Source organism: Prionailurus viverrinus, chromosome D4, assembly GCF_022837055.1.
Source record: "Prionailurus viverrinus isolate Anna chromosome D4, UM_Priviv_1.0, whole genome shotgun sequence".
NCBI classification, from domain to species: Eukaryota; Metazoa; Chordata; class Mammalia; order Carnivora; family Felidae; genus Prionailurus; species Prionailurus viverrinus.
The window spans coordinates 55,860,351-55,877,579 of NC_062573.1; the positions used below are offsets into that span (position 1 = coordinate 55,860,351).

Below are 17,229 nucleotides of genomic sequence, written 5' to 3' on the forward strand. Positions count from 1 at the left end.
TATTTTGTTTTTTTGTCACCCCCTCCCTCTTCTCCCTGTTCCTTTGACTTGGTATCTTTTCAGACTCTCAGCTATAGCCATGGTTAGGCCCAGGAGAAATACCTACTCAGTGAAAATTAAACCTTGTGCTGATCAGTGTATACAATTTCTACTTCAGATTGCCCTGACTTACCACATACCACAGAAGGTTTGTGTACCTCTTCTCCTTAAAAACTACAAACACAGATGAACATCTTGGGATTTAGCCTCCAACAGCCACCAAGTTTCAATTTCATCCCTTTCAGAGCTCAGAGAGATATGCTAAAATTCTACCGTTTCCATTTGAACACATTAGAATATGGATTTAGAAAATAACATCTGAACCTCATTTCAGAAATGGAGCTCTTCCCAAACCGCCTGGTTGTGGTGGGGACACTGCAGATGTAGTCTTTGTGTTAGTGCTGGGCTGGGCTCCGCGTGATGGGGCCTTTCAGCTGTTACTGAACTTCTTGGAAGACAGCCCTCTGCCTGCCAGCAACAGTGACTTTCCTTTTCCTCCATGATGTGTCCCTCCCCTCTTCATCTCCTGCCCACTGAGTGCCCTTTAAAGCAGTGAACTTCATTACCCTTCTTTCTTGTGTCACAGCGCCGGGTGGCTGCCAGAGGCTCAGAGAAGAAAGGTCAAAGGTTGAGGCTGGGCTCCCAAAATGGGGTGGGGATAATTGGGTATTTAGGATTCCTGCACTTAAATGATCTCCACCGCCTCCCCACCCCCACCCCACCCTCACCCCTGAACATTCCAACTGGGCATTCCTTTTAAGCACTTTTTGCCCCTGACTTTACCTAGCTATGAATATAACTTCCCACTTTTGAATCACACTCCTCACAAATTTAATTTCCATCATTGTTAGAATATTTTATAATATTCAGTGACAGTATATTTAAAGCTTGAGGCTCTCATACTTTATTTTCTCACAAAATCAGTCTTTTCTTATTTATTCATTACATAAGAAGCAGAGCAGTTATGGATGATTTCAGAAACTGTTTAGTGCTGGAGCAACTCTTCTCAGGCTTGAGGAATTATCTGCTCCATGTATCTGTAAGTAGATTCCTGTTTGCTGAGAGGAAAGTAGGTTAGGAAGTAATACATTATTGTCTCATCTACAGATACTTTCCTAGAAGGAAATTCATCAGATTTGGGGCCACAGAATTTGGGAAGCCCCCAGAACTGTTCTATATTAATGAAAATGCTGACTTCATTGATGGTTTATTCCTGCTGATGGGTCAAACAGGTTGTGCTGGGGAGATTGTGACCTGGGCCTAGAGAGGAAACCAGCTTACAAACTAGAGCAAAGTGAACTGACTCCCACAGACCTTGGTTTCATCTTCTTGCCACCTGTGGTGTGCTGTTTGACAGCCCCGATTTCTAATAATCAGCCTGAAGCCTGAAACCAAACCCTCAAAAGCCCCTCTGAAGAATCTCATACAATTATGTATGTGCCTTAGAGATACATGTTCCGTATATAATTACATTCACACAGATGAAACAGTTATTTGATGCTGGGGCAGAGTTATGGAGAATGGTATCAATGGACCTTTGGCTCTAGAGATATTTGTATAAAAGGGTCAGGCCTGTGTGATGACATGTTTAACTATTGCAAATAGATTTTATATCATCAGAGTTGAAAGAATCTCATCCCCAGGAATCTCAGTCAAATGTTCCAGCAATGCACTGGCACCAAAGTTCCACCTCCCATCAGCCTCTTGCCTTGTGTGTGTTGTGCACTAAGGACTGAACACATTGGCTTGACATGTTAAAATTTTATTTTTATAATCACTTTTATATTTTATAATTATTTTTTAAATAATTTTTTAAGTTTATTTATTTTGAGAGAGAGGTTGAGAGAGAGAGAGTGTGTGTGCAGGGGAGGGGCAGAGAAAGGGAGACAGAATCCCAAGTAGGCAGCACAGTGCCCAATGTGGGGCTCAAACTCACAAATGGTGAGATCATGACCTGAGCTGAAGTTGGACGCTGAACAGACTAAGCCACCCTGGTGCCCCTATAATTATAGTTATTAATAAAAGTAAATGAGGTCTTTGTTGCCACCTATAAACTTCCAAGTTACCATGGCATCTTGGGCCTTGTTGATATGCATTACAAAGCTGATTTGTACATTTGCTTGGGCAAAACAAGCTGATGGTAATCTTGAACTGATACAATTTCCCACAGGTTATGTGGCTCATGAATTTATTTTGGACACAAGACCTTTCAAAAAGTCTGCAAATATTGAGGCTGTGGATGTGGCCAAGAGGCTTCAGGATTATGGTGAGTGATCCTCTGGGAAAAAACCCTCATAGGGCATCTAAGGTTTTTGACATTCATGCTAGCTATGGGCAACTTCCTCAAGGCACAAAACAAACATGCTGGCACCACAATAAACTGGTCCGTAGGATAAATGGTGAGCACAGGATTCTGGGTAAACTTCAAAGTGATAGAGAAAAAACGTGCCCTATGACTGCATTGGTACTACCCTTCAAAAGTATTAAATCAGCATCTTGAATCCATTGGCATTCAAGAAAAGTCTTTATAGTTAAAAGAATTTAAAATCCCAAAGAAAATGGTTTTTGTTCCCTAGTTTTTTTTTTTTCATTTTCATTTTTAAATTTTAATTTATATTTGTTTCAGGTGTACAATATAGTGATTCAACACTTACATACATACTCAATGTCCATCATGACAAGTGTACTCGTTAATCCCCATGACCCATTTCACTCATCCCCCCCACCCATCTCCCTTCTGGTATCCATTACTTTGTTCTCTCTAGTTAAGAGTCTGTTTCTTTGCCTTTCTCTTTTTTACACCCTTTGTTCATTTGTGTTCATTTCTCAAGTTCCACATGAGTGAAATCATATGGTATTTGTCTTTCTCTATTTTGCTTAGCATTATACTCTCTAGTTTCATCCATGTTATTGCAAATGGCAAGATTTCACTATTTTTATGGCTGATATTCCACTGTGCATGTATATGTGTATATAATATATATGCCATCTTCTTCATCCATTTATTAGTTGGTAGACCTTTGGGCTCTTGCCATAATTTGGCCATTGTTGATATTACTGCTATAAACATCGGGGTGCATGTATCCCTTTGCATCAGTATTTTTGTATTCTTTGGGTAAATACCTAGTAGTGCAATTGCTGGATCATAGGGATAGAGTAGTTCTATTTTTAACTTTTTTTTACATTTTTTTTAACGTTTATTTATTTTTGAGACAGAGAGAATGAATGGGGGAGGGTCAGAGAGACAGGGAGACACAGAATCCGAAACAGGCTCCAGGCTCTGAGCTGTCAGCACAGAGCTCGACACGGGGCTCGAACTCACGGACCGTGAGATCATGACCTGAGCTGAAGTCGGACGCTTAACTGACTGAGCCACCCAGGCGCCCCTCTATTTTTAACTTTTTGAAGAACCTCCATACTGTTATCAGAGTGACTGCCCTATTTTGCATTACCACCATGAGCTACCATCAGTGCAAGAGGATTCCTTTTTATCCACATCCTCTCGAACACTTGTTTCTTGTGCCTTTGATTTATGTCATTCTGACAGGTGTTTGTTAATATTGTGCAGTTTTTTTTTTTTTAAGTATATCTATTTTGAGAGAGAGAGAGTGTGCATGAGTATTAGCTGGAGAGGGGCAGAGAGAGAGAGGGAGAGAATCTCAAGCAAGTTCTGTGCTGTCAGTGCACAGCCTGAAGTGGGGATCGATTCCATGAACCTGTGGGATCATGACCTGAGCTGAAACCAAGAGTCTGGACACTTAAACAACTGAGCCACCCAGGCACCCCTCTTGTAGTTTTGATTTGCATTTCTCTGATGAGTTATGTTAAAGCATCCTTTCATGTGTCTGTTGGCCATTTGCGTGTCTTCTTTGGAGAAATGTCTCTTCATGTCTTCGACTCATTTTTAATTGGATTTGGGGATTTTTGGTGTTGAGTTGTATTGCCTATGTTTCTATTAAATTCTTATTCCTATCCCATTTCTGGTAAAGAAAGGAGTCCATGAAGAGGTGAGTTGGTGTAATGATGAAGGTTCAGGTAAACTGCTGAAGTGTTAGATAGAGATGAATGGCATTTGAGCTTTATAGCTGTTTCAGCTTCTACAGCTTCTATAGCTGCTTCCATAGATGAAGGAATAGGCACATGCTAGTTCCATAAAGACTGTATTTTCTTGGAAGACTTGAAAGACAGGCCTTTAATGAATTAGTGGATGTTCATTAAGCACAGACCTTATTGAAATACCTATTTTTAGTGACATTATTAATAATATCAACGACCCCTCAATTTTTAGAAAGGCAGAGATGGTGAGAAGTTTGCCTTTCAATGGATGTGGAGTCCTATCTGAATTTTAATAACTGGAATAACTTCTTTTAGTAAGGAAAGTGAAAGCTTCAGTAATTTAATAGTTTTACTACTGCATCATATTGGGAATCCCACATGTGTGATTCATTCCTCTCTTGAATGCATGATATTATTATGTAGAGTTATACTGATTATAAATGGGAAAGCCAGAGAAAGTTTTCATTAATGTAATTAGCAATCACCTCTCCAAAATCTCTTGGTTGCTCCTGTAACCTGACTAGGCCTCCTGGCTGATGGCAGATTCAGGCAGGTTATACCTTCACTTCTGGGATGTGTTGTCTGTATCACATATCTGACTGCAGTAGCAGCATTTGCAGGGAGGGAGAGCACTGGCTAGGAGGTTATTTTGATGTTTGATAGAGTGAATGCCACACTTGCCCTAAACCTAGAATTGTACAGGTGGCTAGCACTTAGTACCTCAAAACATATGTGTCTAATAAGTGAGAGAATGAATGGATGAATGAATGAATGGCTAAGCAAAAAAACAGCAATCGAGAATAACAGATTCTGGGTCTTAATCACATGTACTTAATTAAAATCTCCAGGGGAGGGGCCTAGTAATCAGTATCTTTAAACAGCCAAATGTGGGGCATTAATGCCTTTGGGCAGAGGCATCCAGACTTAGCGAGTAATGAGTCACCTGGGGGAGTTTTAAGACTCATGTTTTTGAGACTTACCTTGGGCTTCCTGAATCAGGGTCAGGACCAAAGAATCTGTGTTCCCAAGATAACTGATGGTTCTGGTTATGGGAACCACTACAACAGTGTATGTTGGGCTGAATTTGCTCACCCATGAAATTGAGGTTGGACTTCATAGGTAGAGATTAGCTTTTAAAATCCCTTTCTGATTTGAGTGACACTATTCTATGTATTTGTCAAAACTTAGTAAGTGATAAACTTAAGATTTGTGCATTTTACTGCATGTAAATTTTATCACAAATACATGTAAACAGATATTGAATTCTAGTTAATGATATGCATCCTGAAGTATTTAAGGGAGAAGTATACTGATGACTGAAGCATTCTTAGAATTCCATCAAAAATAAGATGGATGAACGAATGAACAGATGTGATTAAGCAAAGAGAGCATCATTGTTGAATGTAGGTGAAAGATATAGGGGTGTTCACTTTACAGTCCTTTCAACTTACCATTTGAAAATGTTTGTAACATGTTGAGATAATCCCTTAAAGCATGCAGGCATGACCCTAAAGCACTCCATGTAATTATGCAAATCAGAATTGGGGAACCATTTAAATGTCTTCATCTTTTACAGTTTCACAGAAAAAGAGCCAGAAATGGGACAAGGTTTTTGGCTTTTGTCCAGAAAATCTCTCTTGAGTATGTCTTGGTGATTCATCTTACATATGAAAGTTTTTGTAAACAGAAATACCTTCAGCCTATGTTCTGAATAATATAGGCAAAGGGTTTCCATGTACTGCCAAACCTCAGTTCCCTCATCTGTAAAATGGGGTTAGTAGGCTTCTTTATGGTTGCTATCACTTTATTTAACTTTTGATAGGCTATAATATTTTAATTTCTCTTATTGTAAGTAATAAATAAGCATTATAGTATGATTCTAATAAAAAATCAAAGAATCTCAGCTTCATATTAGCAATAAGCCCTGTTAATATTTTAGTACTTATTTTTCAAGGTGTCTTCCCTCAAAATATAAACACTTTCGGTGCCTGGGTGGCTGAGTTGGTTAAGTGTCTGACTTCAGCTCAGGTTATGATTTCATGGTTTGTGAGTTCAAGCCCCGAATCGAGCTCACTAGTGTCAGGAGTATCAGTGTGGAACCTGCTTTGGATCCTCTGTCCCCTCCCCCTCCCCTGCTCATGCTTTATATCTCAAAAATAAACATTAAATAAAAAAGTAAAATATTAAAAAATATATAAACACTATCATTTTCATAAAAATGGGATGTCATTATGTAACTTGCCCTTTTATATTTTTTATTGCTTACCCAATTTAACAAATAAAAATTTACATACATTTGTATGGTTGCATATTTATTATGGATACTCTCTAAAACTTGCTTAACTGTTTCTTCTTGGGTGTTAGTTTATTTCCTAAGTTCTTCTTGCTGAGATGAATATATATATATATATATATGAAATTTCTTCCAAATCAGGGAGGTCAGGGGTGCCTGGGTTGCTCAGTTGGTTAAACGTCTGACTTTGGCTCAGGTCATGATCTCATGGTCTGTGAGTTCAAGCCCTGCATTGGGCTCTGTGCTGACAGCTTGGAGCCTCGAACCTGCTTCAGATTCTGTATCTCCCTCTTCCGCTGCCCCTTCCCCGCTCGCACCCTGTGTCTCTCTCTCAATAATAAATAGACATTTAAAAAAATTACAAATCAGGGAGGTCAAAGTTAGTGACACAAGTTCCCCTATCTCCTTTGCAGGATTTCATGCCCCTACCATGTCCTGGCCGGTGGCAGGAACTCTCATGGTTGAGCCCACTGAGTCAGAAGACAAGAAAGAGCTGGATAGATTCTGTGATGCCATGATCAGCATTCGGCAGGAGATTGCTGACATTGAGGAGGGCCGCATTGACCCCAGGGTCAATCCACTGAAGGTGCGTAGGCATTGGTACTTGATCCAAAATGTTCCATAGAGTATAAGAGTGCATATGTACAGTGTACCAGCAACCCCTGAACTCCCATCAGAAGATATTTATTCTTGCCTAGAATAAGACCATTCCTCTGAAAGGATGATAAATTCATCACTTGCAGGTTTGAATCTTGAACACAGTAGCAGTTAAGTATAATGTGGATGTTTTGAGATATGTTTTGTTTGTGTAATTGTTTTGTCACTGTGAGAGGTATACCTCCCACATGCATCCAACTGGTTACCAAGGGAGGGAGCAGGGGCTGAAGAGCTCTTATCTAGTTGGGGTAGTTTTATTCTTGTGTCTCTATTTAATGCACTCTAGTGAGATTATTTACCTCACAAACTCTGGATAAAGACAAGTTCTTCTACTAGAGCAATTATTGCTTAGAACAACTGATTGGTACTTGGCCTTAATGTTTTCTAATGCTTATGGCCTATTTTGGAGAAAATCTGAAACATGTTTATTGTATATTTGCTTCTGAGCTGTAAGTCTTTTGTTAGCTCCAGACATTAATCTGGGTTGGGGGCCAGAGGGAGATCATGAATTGGGAATATTGTGAAGGCTGTGGCTGTGCTACTATGGCCTTGAGCCAGATAACAAGTCTGAGATGCCTGGGGAAGCTCAGGCAAGTTCCAAAAGTGCGCACCTGAAGGTGCACCACAGGGGCCAATGGCTGGCAGGAGAAGTTATCTTGCTCATTGTTATTTCTCTTTTCTGTGGATACTGAAAAGAGATTATAAGGATTTAGGCTAATTTTAAAAATGGCAATAGACATTTAAAGGACATAATACAGAGCTATAAAAGCAATGGAGAATAATACTCGTAAAATGACAAAAGATTTTAAAATGTGCCCAACTATGCCATATGCTGTTTATACACATATGCCGTAATAGTATAAAATCACAATGAGCATGGTGAATACAAAATTCAGGACAGTGGTTATCACTGGGAATAGGGTAAGAGATGAGCTGGAGGAGTTATAAAGGCAGTTTCAATTGTCTCTTCAATGTTTATTTATTTAAAAAAAAATGTTTGAGAGGGCGTGCATACACATGCAAGTGGGGGAGAGGCAGAGAGAATTCCAAGCAGGTTCCGTGCCATCAGCACAGAGCTCAATCTCATGAACTGTGAGATCGGAGCCGAAATCAAGAGTTGGACACTTTTGTGTCCCCTGTGTGAATGTGCCACACAGGTGCCCCCAATGTTTACTTTAAAGGGTTAAGCAAATATGATAAAATGTTGACTTATATTGGGTGGTAGATGTGCTTAATATATTACTATGACTTTCTGACACTTGAAATATTTCAGAATAAATTTCCCATCAATTTTTTCCCCCTCAAATTGAAATAAAACCAACCAGCAGCCCCATACCTGGGCTTCTGTCAGCTCACTGGTTGAAGCAAAGCACAGCAGAAGGCAGTGTTCTGCTCTGATCCCTTTCCCATCTGTGTGTCTCAGATGTCTCCACATTCCCTGACCTGCGTCACATCCTCCCACTGGGATCGGCCATATTCCAGAGAGGTGGCAGCATTCCCACTTGTAAGTTGTCTTCTGAAGCCGAGTGTGCCAGCTGGTATACCATCCACGTGTGTATGAGGGGCCATCACCTATCTGATGGGACTCCTATCCTTGCAGGGTCATTACAGTTACCATATGTGGGACACTTTCTTAAATGGGTCATGACAAGTGACGCAGAGCACAGGAATTGGCTTTCAGAGCTCTGAGGTTAGAGTGTCAGCCACAGGTCTGAGGATCCACAGGGAATACAGTGGAGAAAGACCAAATAGGAGTCGCTGTCAAATGGGTTAAGGTATTTTCTACTATCATCCAAAGGGAGATATCCCCAAATGCAATTTTTCTTCCTTTCTGATTCTTACACGAAAAGGTGCTCTGCAGTCTCTCTGGCAGTGTGGGGACAAGGGTCAAAAGTTGGATTTGGGGGGACAGTAATGAAGGGGTGACTTAGCTTTTTTGTTGGACTGGTGTATAGTTGACACACAATGTAGTATTAGTTTCAGGTGTACCACATAGTGATCTGAAAAGTCTATACATTATGCTATGCTCACCACAAGCATAGCCACCATCTGTCACTGGAAAAATGCTATTACGATAGTATTGACTATATTCCCTATGCTGTACCTTTTATACCCTTGAATTACTCATTCCATATCTGGAAGCCTGTTCCCCCCCACTCCTCTTCACCCATTTTGCCCATTCTGCCTGTCCCCCTCTGGCAACCATCAGTTTTCTGTATTTATGGGTCTGTTTCTGCTTTTGTTTTGTTTTCTGATACCACACGTAAGTGAAATCATATGGCATTTGTCTTCCTACTTAGCACAATACCCTCTAGATCCATCTATGTTGTTGTAAATGGCAAGACCTCACTCTTTTTCATAGCTGGGCAATATTCCTATGTGAGTATCTATGTGAACACATGTGTGTATACACACACACACGCACATACATACCTATCTTCTTTCATCTACCGATGGACACTTGGATTGCTTCCATATTTTGGCTACTGTAACTAATGATGCAGTAAAAATAGGAGTGTGGGTTTTACCTTCTTATGCTTTTAAACATTTGTGGTTTAGTGGCATCTTAGCCTGTAGGGACATCATTGCAATCTCTTTCTGCAAGAGAAATGTTTCAGAATACCCAGGACATTTCCATCTTTTGTCCCTTGCAGCCCTTTGTGAAACCAGAGAGCAAATTCTGGCCAACCATTGCCCGGATTGATGACATCTATGGAGATCAGCACCTGGTTTGTACCTGTCCACCCATGGAAGTTTATGAGTCCCCATTTTCTGAGGAGAAAAGGGCCTCTTCTTAGTCCTATTTCCCTAAGTTCATGTGACTGACTTGATGTCTTTCTCTGAAGCATTTGATGAACAAGAACTCTAGAATTTTCCACACTGGACTCACCATGGGGTTATACACTGTATATTTTTGTAATCTCTGTCAAGGTAAATGTAAATACAATTAGCATAGTAGTGTATGGAAGCTCAGTGTTGAAAGACTGGTTTGCTTCAGTGCCTGCTTTCACATGTAGCAGTTGATAGTTCAAGTTGCTTTGATTGGGAGCCATTTAGTTTTTTGCATAGAAAATTTTGGGTGTGCTAGGAGCTTTAAGTTTAATGTTGGAAACTGTAGAGGCTATACTGTAGACTACTTGATAGAATCTTGTTCCAAATAAGTCTCTGTGGACTGTGCCATCTGTGAGGAATCCCAGGGCAAATGTTTACATTTTGCATACACTGAAGAAATTTTCTCTAATTTGCCTAATCTGTAATAGCATTTCTGAGTATTTTCCTTTTTCCATGTGTATGGTTTTCTTCTATCTTCCATTATTAGTATTCTAATAAAAGCATTTCAATTTGAAGAATGTCTTCTTGGTCCATTTTTCTTTCTTTTTTTTTTTTTTTTTTAGTTTTTTTTTTTAACGTTTATTTATTTTTGAGACAGAGAGAGACAGAGCATGAATGGGGGAGGGTCAGAGAGAGGGAGACACAGAATCTGAAACAGGCTCCAGGCTCTGAACTGTCAGCACAGATCCCGACGCGGGGCTCGAACTCACGAGCCGTGAGATCGTGACCTGAGCCGAAGTCGGACGCTCAACCGACTGAGCCACCCAGGTGCCCCTTCTTGGTCCATTTTTCAATGTTATTCCCGTTTATACTAAGTTCAGAGGGATTTGAATGGCAAGAAGATCCAACCCAATAGCCTTTTTTTTACATTAGCAGTTTTGTCTAGCAACTTTTCTCATTTAACAATAAGTCCAGACAGAGTAAGTCCAGGTGTAGTGTCCCTTCAGTCTTTTGTTCAGCCTTCCTTTGTAGGCAGTCTTCATCCTCATGGTCTTAAGATGGCTGCTGCATATTGACATCACATACCCATTTTGATAGGAAAAGGGGAGGAAAACCAAAAACAAAAGGCAGATTTCACCCAGTAATTTTTGCTTGCTTTTAACTGGCCAGAAATGGTTCATATTGCTACTTCTGCAAAGGAGTATGGGAGGTCTTTTCCCTGGGTATGTTAGTGCCCCAAAGAAAATCAGTTTATTAGCTAAATAAAAGGGGGCAAGTGGGTTTCAGATAGGCAAGTAGCATGCTTGGCACAAAATAACTTTTCCCTAGAAATAGCAAATGCTTCAGATGTTCTTCCCTATTAGTGAGCACTGTTCAATTCCTGACCACTTGGTTCTTTGCATGGCAGCTTGATCACACAACTATTATTCAAACTATTATGATAGTCATCTGTAGAAAGGTCTTAGTGCTCTTTTGAATGCTCTGTAGGTGGTCCACTTATTCTCACACTTAAAACGTTTATAGAACAATTTATTTTAGCCTAACTAAGCAATAGAGAAGTGATGGGATCCATTGTTTCTTTTTTACATTATAATTAAATGGTTAATACTGAGTTCTTCTCTGGAGTCAGGTACTATTCTAAGTCTTTAAGATGTATCTCATTGGAACCTCAAAACAGTCCCCTTTTACACACGGGGGGGGGGGGGGGGGTGTGAGTGGGTGGGTATGGAGAGATGCCCAAAGTCATATAGTTAATGAGAGGAATAAGTCAGAATTTGAACCCAGACTGCACAACTCCAGTGGCAGCTGGTCAAAACAGGCTACCACACCACCATGGTCACTTTATACCTGGAGATTTTGCCCTTCCTGAGTTGGAAACCAGGGTCTCAACACAGACTATCCATCAGGTTATGGAGTAGCCTCTTTGAAGAAAAGACAAGCACATAAAAACAAATCATACAGGTGAACAGCAGCTCTTCATCAAACTGTAAAGTATATCAGAAGCAAATACACGTGATTAAAAGTTGAAACTGCTCCGGGGTGCCTGGGTGGCTCAGTCAAACACCCAACCCGGGTCATGATCTCACTGCTCTGAGAGCCCTGCATCAGGCTCAGCATGAAGCCAGCTAGGGATCTTGGAGCCTGCTTAGGATTCTCTCCCTCTGGCTCTGCCCCTCCTCTGCCCGTGCTAAGGAAATAAATCAAACTAAAAAAAAAGTTGAAATTGTCCTTCACTATTAAGTCACTCATGTTTACCTGATGCTTGTGCCCATCTTTCCCACCTCTGGGTCTTTGCCCAGGTGGTATCCACCTGGAGAACTCTTCCCTACTAACTTTGCTTTACTGGATTTTGTTTTAGCATCTCCTCAAGAAGGTCTTCCACTCATGTCTGTGAAATGTGCTATTGGTATTTTTTCTGAAAAAAAAAAAATTTTCTTTTGAGGGAGGAAGAGAACGTGAGTGGTGGGTAGGGCAGAAAGAGAGAGGGAAAGAGAATCCCAAGCAGGCTCCATACTGAGCTGGACGCAGGGCTTGAACTCATGAACCAGGAGATTAAGACCTGAGATGCAATCAAGTCTGTTGCTTAACCGACTGAGCCACTCAGGTGCCCCTGTGCTATTTTGTATCTGCACCTAGTTTGTTTTCCTTTAGCCTTAGCACAATTAGTAATTATTCTGTTTACTTGGTTTTCTTCTGCCTCACCAGACTAAGTTCCCTGAGAACAGGGACCATATCTCATTCATCATTGGATTTCCAGTGCTGACCCAGGGTCTTCCACATAGTACATGTTCAACAGAAAGAAATATGAACTGATGAAAGGAATGATCCTTTATCTTAAAGAGAGACACTGTCACGGAAACCAGTATTTCCAATGCCTGCTGTTAGGAGATGGTAAAGTACAAAATGCCAGGCCTTAAAGACAAGGCCTTTGGACAGGCTTTGTATATATAGGATGTCTGCCTCTTTTTTTCTATGGTATACATAAAATGTATTCAATTCAGTAGCATTAAGTACGTAGTAAATGTGCAAAATGTGCCTTTTGAGCAGTTTTGAAGACAGGATCTGAGGTAGACATGTACATACTTCATATAAATGGGGTACTCCCTCTGCCTTCTCCCAGCCCTTAGTCTGTGGCCTTGAAGCTGTGTATGATAAAGAGCAAGGGCCCTGGCCTAGTCTGGAAACCCTATGAAATCTTTAGATAAATACAGGGCCAAATTTTTCAATGACCAAACTGGTGCCTATCATCCAAATAAAGGACGTAGGCACCACTTTTGGGTGCAAGAAGCCATCTGAGACAAGTAGTTTGGAAGCTGAGATGTTAGTGCTTTTAGAGGTTTACAAGGCTATGGGACATAATGTTTTGGGTCCTTAATTGGACCCAAATTGGGACCTTGGACACATCCCAAGGTCAGGGATGTGTGCTAGGGCAGTGGTTTTCAAACTGTGTGTATAGATCTCTAGGAGGGGTTGGGCCCTGGCCTCAGAGTTTGATACAGGTGTTAGGCAGGGCCAGAGAATTTGCATTTCTTTAAAAAAATTTTTTTTTCTTAACATTTATTTATTTTTTAGACAGAGAGAGACAGAGCATGAACGGGGGAGGGTCAGGGAGAGAGAGGGAGACACAGAATCCGAAACAGCCTCCAGGCTCTGAGCTGTCAGCACAGAGCCCGACGCGGGGCTCGAACTCACGGACTGCGAGATCATGACCTGAGCTGAAGTCGGCCGCTTAACCCACTGAGCCACCCAGGCGCCCCGAGAATTTGCATTTCTAATGAGTTTCAGGTATTACTTCTAGCTTCCTTTGTTCACATTTCAGCCTTTAAAGGATGGGTTTTGGGAGGCTGAAGGTGGGTGAGAGGTTGGACTTAGCTTTGTATTTTTTATGCAAATCTTAGCATTTTGAAAAAAATCCCTCTTTGCCTTGCTTTCACTGAGAATCCTATGGCTGGAGAAGGCTGTCCAGGAGTGGAAGCAATCAGCACTTTGGCCATGCTTTCTGATCTGGTAGGCTTCCTCCTACCAGCAGTGCATGAAGGAAATTTTTTTTTAGATCAAAATGTCAGTTTTATTGCTAATAAAGCTGATTGGAAAAAATAGTGTTTTACTTGCGATTAGGAGGGCTTCCTCTCCATTTCTGCCCCTCTCATGCTTCACCAATCTAAGCCTGGGACATCCACTCAAGGAAGAAGTTTGAGTCTGTAGAGCAGATGCACCAGTGCAGAATTGCTGCCCCATGAGGATCACAGGGGAAGAAAAGATAAAAAGGGCGGTTTCCCCAGTGGTAGTGCAGTGACATGGATGAATGAATGTCATCCATCACCTTCTCTATGGAGAGTAGTGAGGAGTAGGCCAGGAGGGAGAAGTGTTACATTGCCTGAGGTCATTCCATGAAGAAAACAAAGTCCAGGAAGCAGGAGTTAGTGCCCAACACAGAGTACACTACTCTTGTAAATCTGATGAATTTCTTGCTGGCAATTAGAGTACTTGCTCTGGAGTCATATGGCCTTGGAGTCATATCCCAGCTCTCCTGTATGACTCTATGACTCTGGAAAAGATAACTGGCATTCTCAGCTCTAGTCTCCTTACGTAGAAAACATTATCTATCACTCTTGGGTGAGGTTTCAATATATTAAAACATTGCCTGACACCAAGTAAGTACTTGTAAGTGTTAGCTCTTATTTTCAGAGCTTCACTTAGGGTCTTGTGTCCTGTACTGCACATCCCTGCACTCCCTGCTCTAGGAGTGGAGCCCCAACCCCAATTCGACCCACCTTGCATTCGGATCCATATCCTTTCCTTTTCTCTACATTCCTAAGTGCCCCTTTCCTATAAATGGCTCCCAGAGAATATACGAGGAACACGGGCTGTGACTTGATAAGATGTAGGTTAAATTCCTAGATATGCCAACTGTTTTGAGACATTAGGCAAATTCACTTACCCTTTCTGCACTTCAGTTAAGGTCAAATAGCAATAATAAAGTACTTACCTAAATCAGGCCTATTGTAAGGATTAAATGAAATAACACAAAGTGATCACTTAGCATAAGTCAATTTCTTAGCATAAGAAATCACTGATTTCTTAGCATAAGAAATCAGACTTATTCTGCAAATTTTGACTGAGCTCTTTTGTATTAGACACCATTCTAAATGACAACCTTTTTCATGCAGCACCAATGCTAGATGAACAGAAAACACATCAATCAAGACTTCAGTGTTAAATATTATTTAGAAAACAAAAATGGTAGGTTGGGGGGGGGGAGGGATTTGGGAAACTTTTACATCGGGTGGGCAGGGAGGTATTCTCTGAGGTGACGTTTAGCCTAAAATCTGAACAGAAAGAAGCCAGGCATGACTAGATGTGGGGAAAGGGCAGGAGGAGTGTTCAGGAATAGAGAGAAGCATGCTTGAAGGCCTTAGGATCTCTATCGCAGCATTTGGTTATTTTCATATGTAAAGGGTTTTAAGAATCCCTAGGAAGGGGCCTGGGTGGCTCAGTTGGTTGAATGTCTGACTTTGGCTTAGGTCATGATCTTGTTTTCATGAGTTCAAGTCCCGTGTGGGGCTCTGTGCTACAGCATGGAGACCACTTTGGATCCTGCCCCCCACCCCCACCTCTTTAAAAACTGAATAAATATTAAAAAAAAAAAAAAAAAAAAAAAAGAGAGTCCCTGGGAAATATGGATGGGAGAAAGAAGATGAGGAATGAAAGTCAGGGTTGGGAAGAGGTGTGGGACTCCTAAGAGTTAAGAATGGTGAGGAGGAGTTTTAGCCTAGAGTCAAGATCACAGAAAATGAAAATAGGGTACAGAGGAGAAGAAGGGGACTCTGTCTCAGGTGAAGGGCTTTGAGAAAAAAGAAAAGGAATGGGGTGGATGGAGGTCTTTGGGTCAGGAAGAGGGAAGGATCTGTAATGGGGACTGTAAAGCAGAGAGTAGGATTGAAAGTGGGAGAAAGATGCAGGTTACAGATAGGAAGGAAATGGGGGGAGGAGGTAGATAGAGGCTTCCAGTGGGGATGGGGAGAAGGAAAGGATTAAGAAGTGGAAGGAGAAAGAACATTATCAGCTCACTGACCAGACAGATGAAAGTCAGGAAATGGTGGGGTAGGAGACATGGGAGAAGGCTGTCCAGGGTGGGAAGAGAAGGGAGTCAAGAGTTATAAGTAATAAGGCACAGGGTCAGGAGGTGCAAGAAGACTCCCTCAAATTAGGAAGAGGACAAGGAGCAAGAAGAAAATGGAGAAGAGGCATGCTTAAAAAGTACACAGAGTGCAAAAGTCTGGGCAGGGTGTGGGCGAATTTTAGGGTGGCCTCTCAGTAAAGGGGTAGAGGGTTAGAGGGTCCATGGTTAGAAGGGAAAGGTGTGTGAGAAGGGAGGACCCTCAGAAGAGGAAGAACAAGGGAAGTTTTTTTGGAAACCAACTAGGCAGGAAGACTGTTGAGCTAATGGGACTATACAGGAACCTAAACCTGAGGCCTGAGGCAGGGAAATGAATGCCCTGGTTAGAGTGTCTGCAAAGTTGAAAACAGCCCGGTGTGCAGCAAAACCCTGAGGATAGGACTGGTGGACACTTCCCAGAATCATTGCAGTAACCCAGATGCTGGAGGACCCACTTGTTGATTACCAACTATAACTATGTACACAGACAAGTCCCCTGATACGCAGGATTCATGTAATGTGTATGATGTTCTCGTACTGCTGCCCTTTTCTTCCTTCTCCTATTAGCAAGTCCTTCTCACTGCTTACTTCACTGAGTACTGGGTCCCACCCACTCCTCCCTTTTGATGCCCCCCATTCCTCCCAGTTCAGGGGTGCCTCCCAGTGGTGCTTTAACCACCCAGTTTTGCATACATTGTTACTTTCATCTGGAGCTTTTCCCATGTCTCCCTGCTACCTTTCATACATGCAACTCACTAGGAATAGAGATGAGCCTTTGATATTAAAGAAGATAACAATCTGTACCCTCGGATCACCCACCCCAAAGTTGGAAAAAATGTAGTAAATTTGTAATAGTGCCTGTCTCTGCTGCCTGGAACTGGAAAGGGTTGTTGGATATCTTTTCCATAAAAGCAGTGTTACTAAATTATGGTTTAATAGTCTTTTGTATGCTAACCTGGGAACCTACACCTTTTCTCTGTATCACTGCTCCTATACAAAATGTTTGTACAAATTCATACAAATGACATAATTGCATTTTCAACCTACATGAAGTCAGAAATCATTGTCATCATCTTAAAAATTAACTTCTAAAATTAAGTTAGATAAAATCTGTAATTTCTTCAAAAGTCAAAAAAATTGATGGGGGTGTTGAAAAAATCAACTACAAACTATTTTTTAAATTAATCTGTATGATTCTCTGGGTATTTGGACCTCTTACAGAAGCTTAGGGTTTTCAGAACCAATGCAAGAT

General features: G+C 41.2%; 1 protein-coding gene across 1 annotated transcript in view; it reads left to right on the forward strand.

Annotated features, from left to right (window-relative positions):
- GLDC (glycine decarboxylase) overlaps positions 1–9,843 on the forward strand; it is a 98,393-nt gene extending 88,550 nt beyond the window's left edge. Inside the window, exons 22-25 of the mRNA XM_047831420.1 lie at positions 2,210–2,305; positions 6,802–6,974; positions 8,469–8,549; positions 9,700–9,843. Of these exons, the coding sequence (XP_047687376.1) occupies positions 2,210–2,305; positions 6,802–6,974; positions 8,469–8,549; positions 9,700–9,843 (494 nt within the window). The remainder of the gene's footprint in view (positions 1–2,209; positions 2,306–6,801; positions 6,975–8,468; positions 8,550–9,699) is intronic.
- The last annotated feature ends 7,386 nt before the right edge of the window (positions 9,844–17,229 follow it).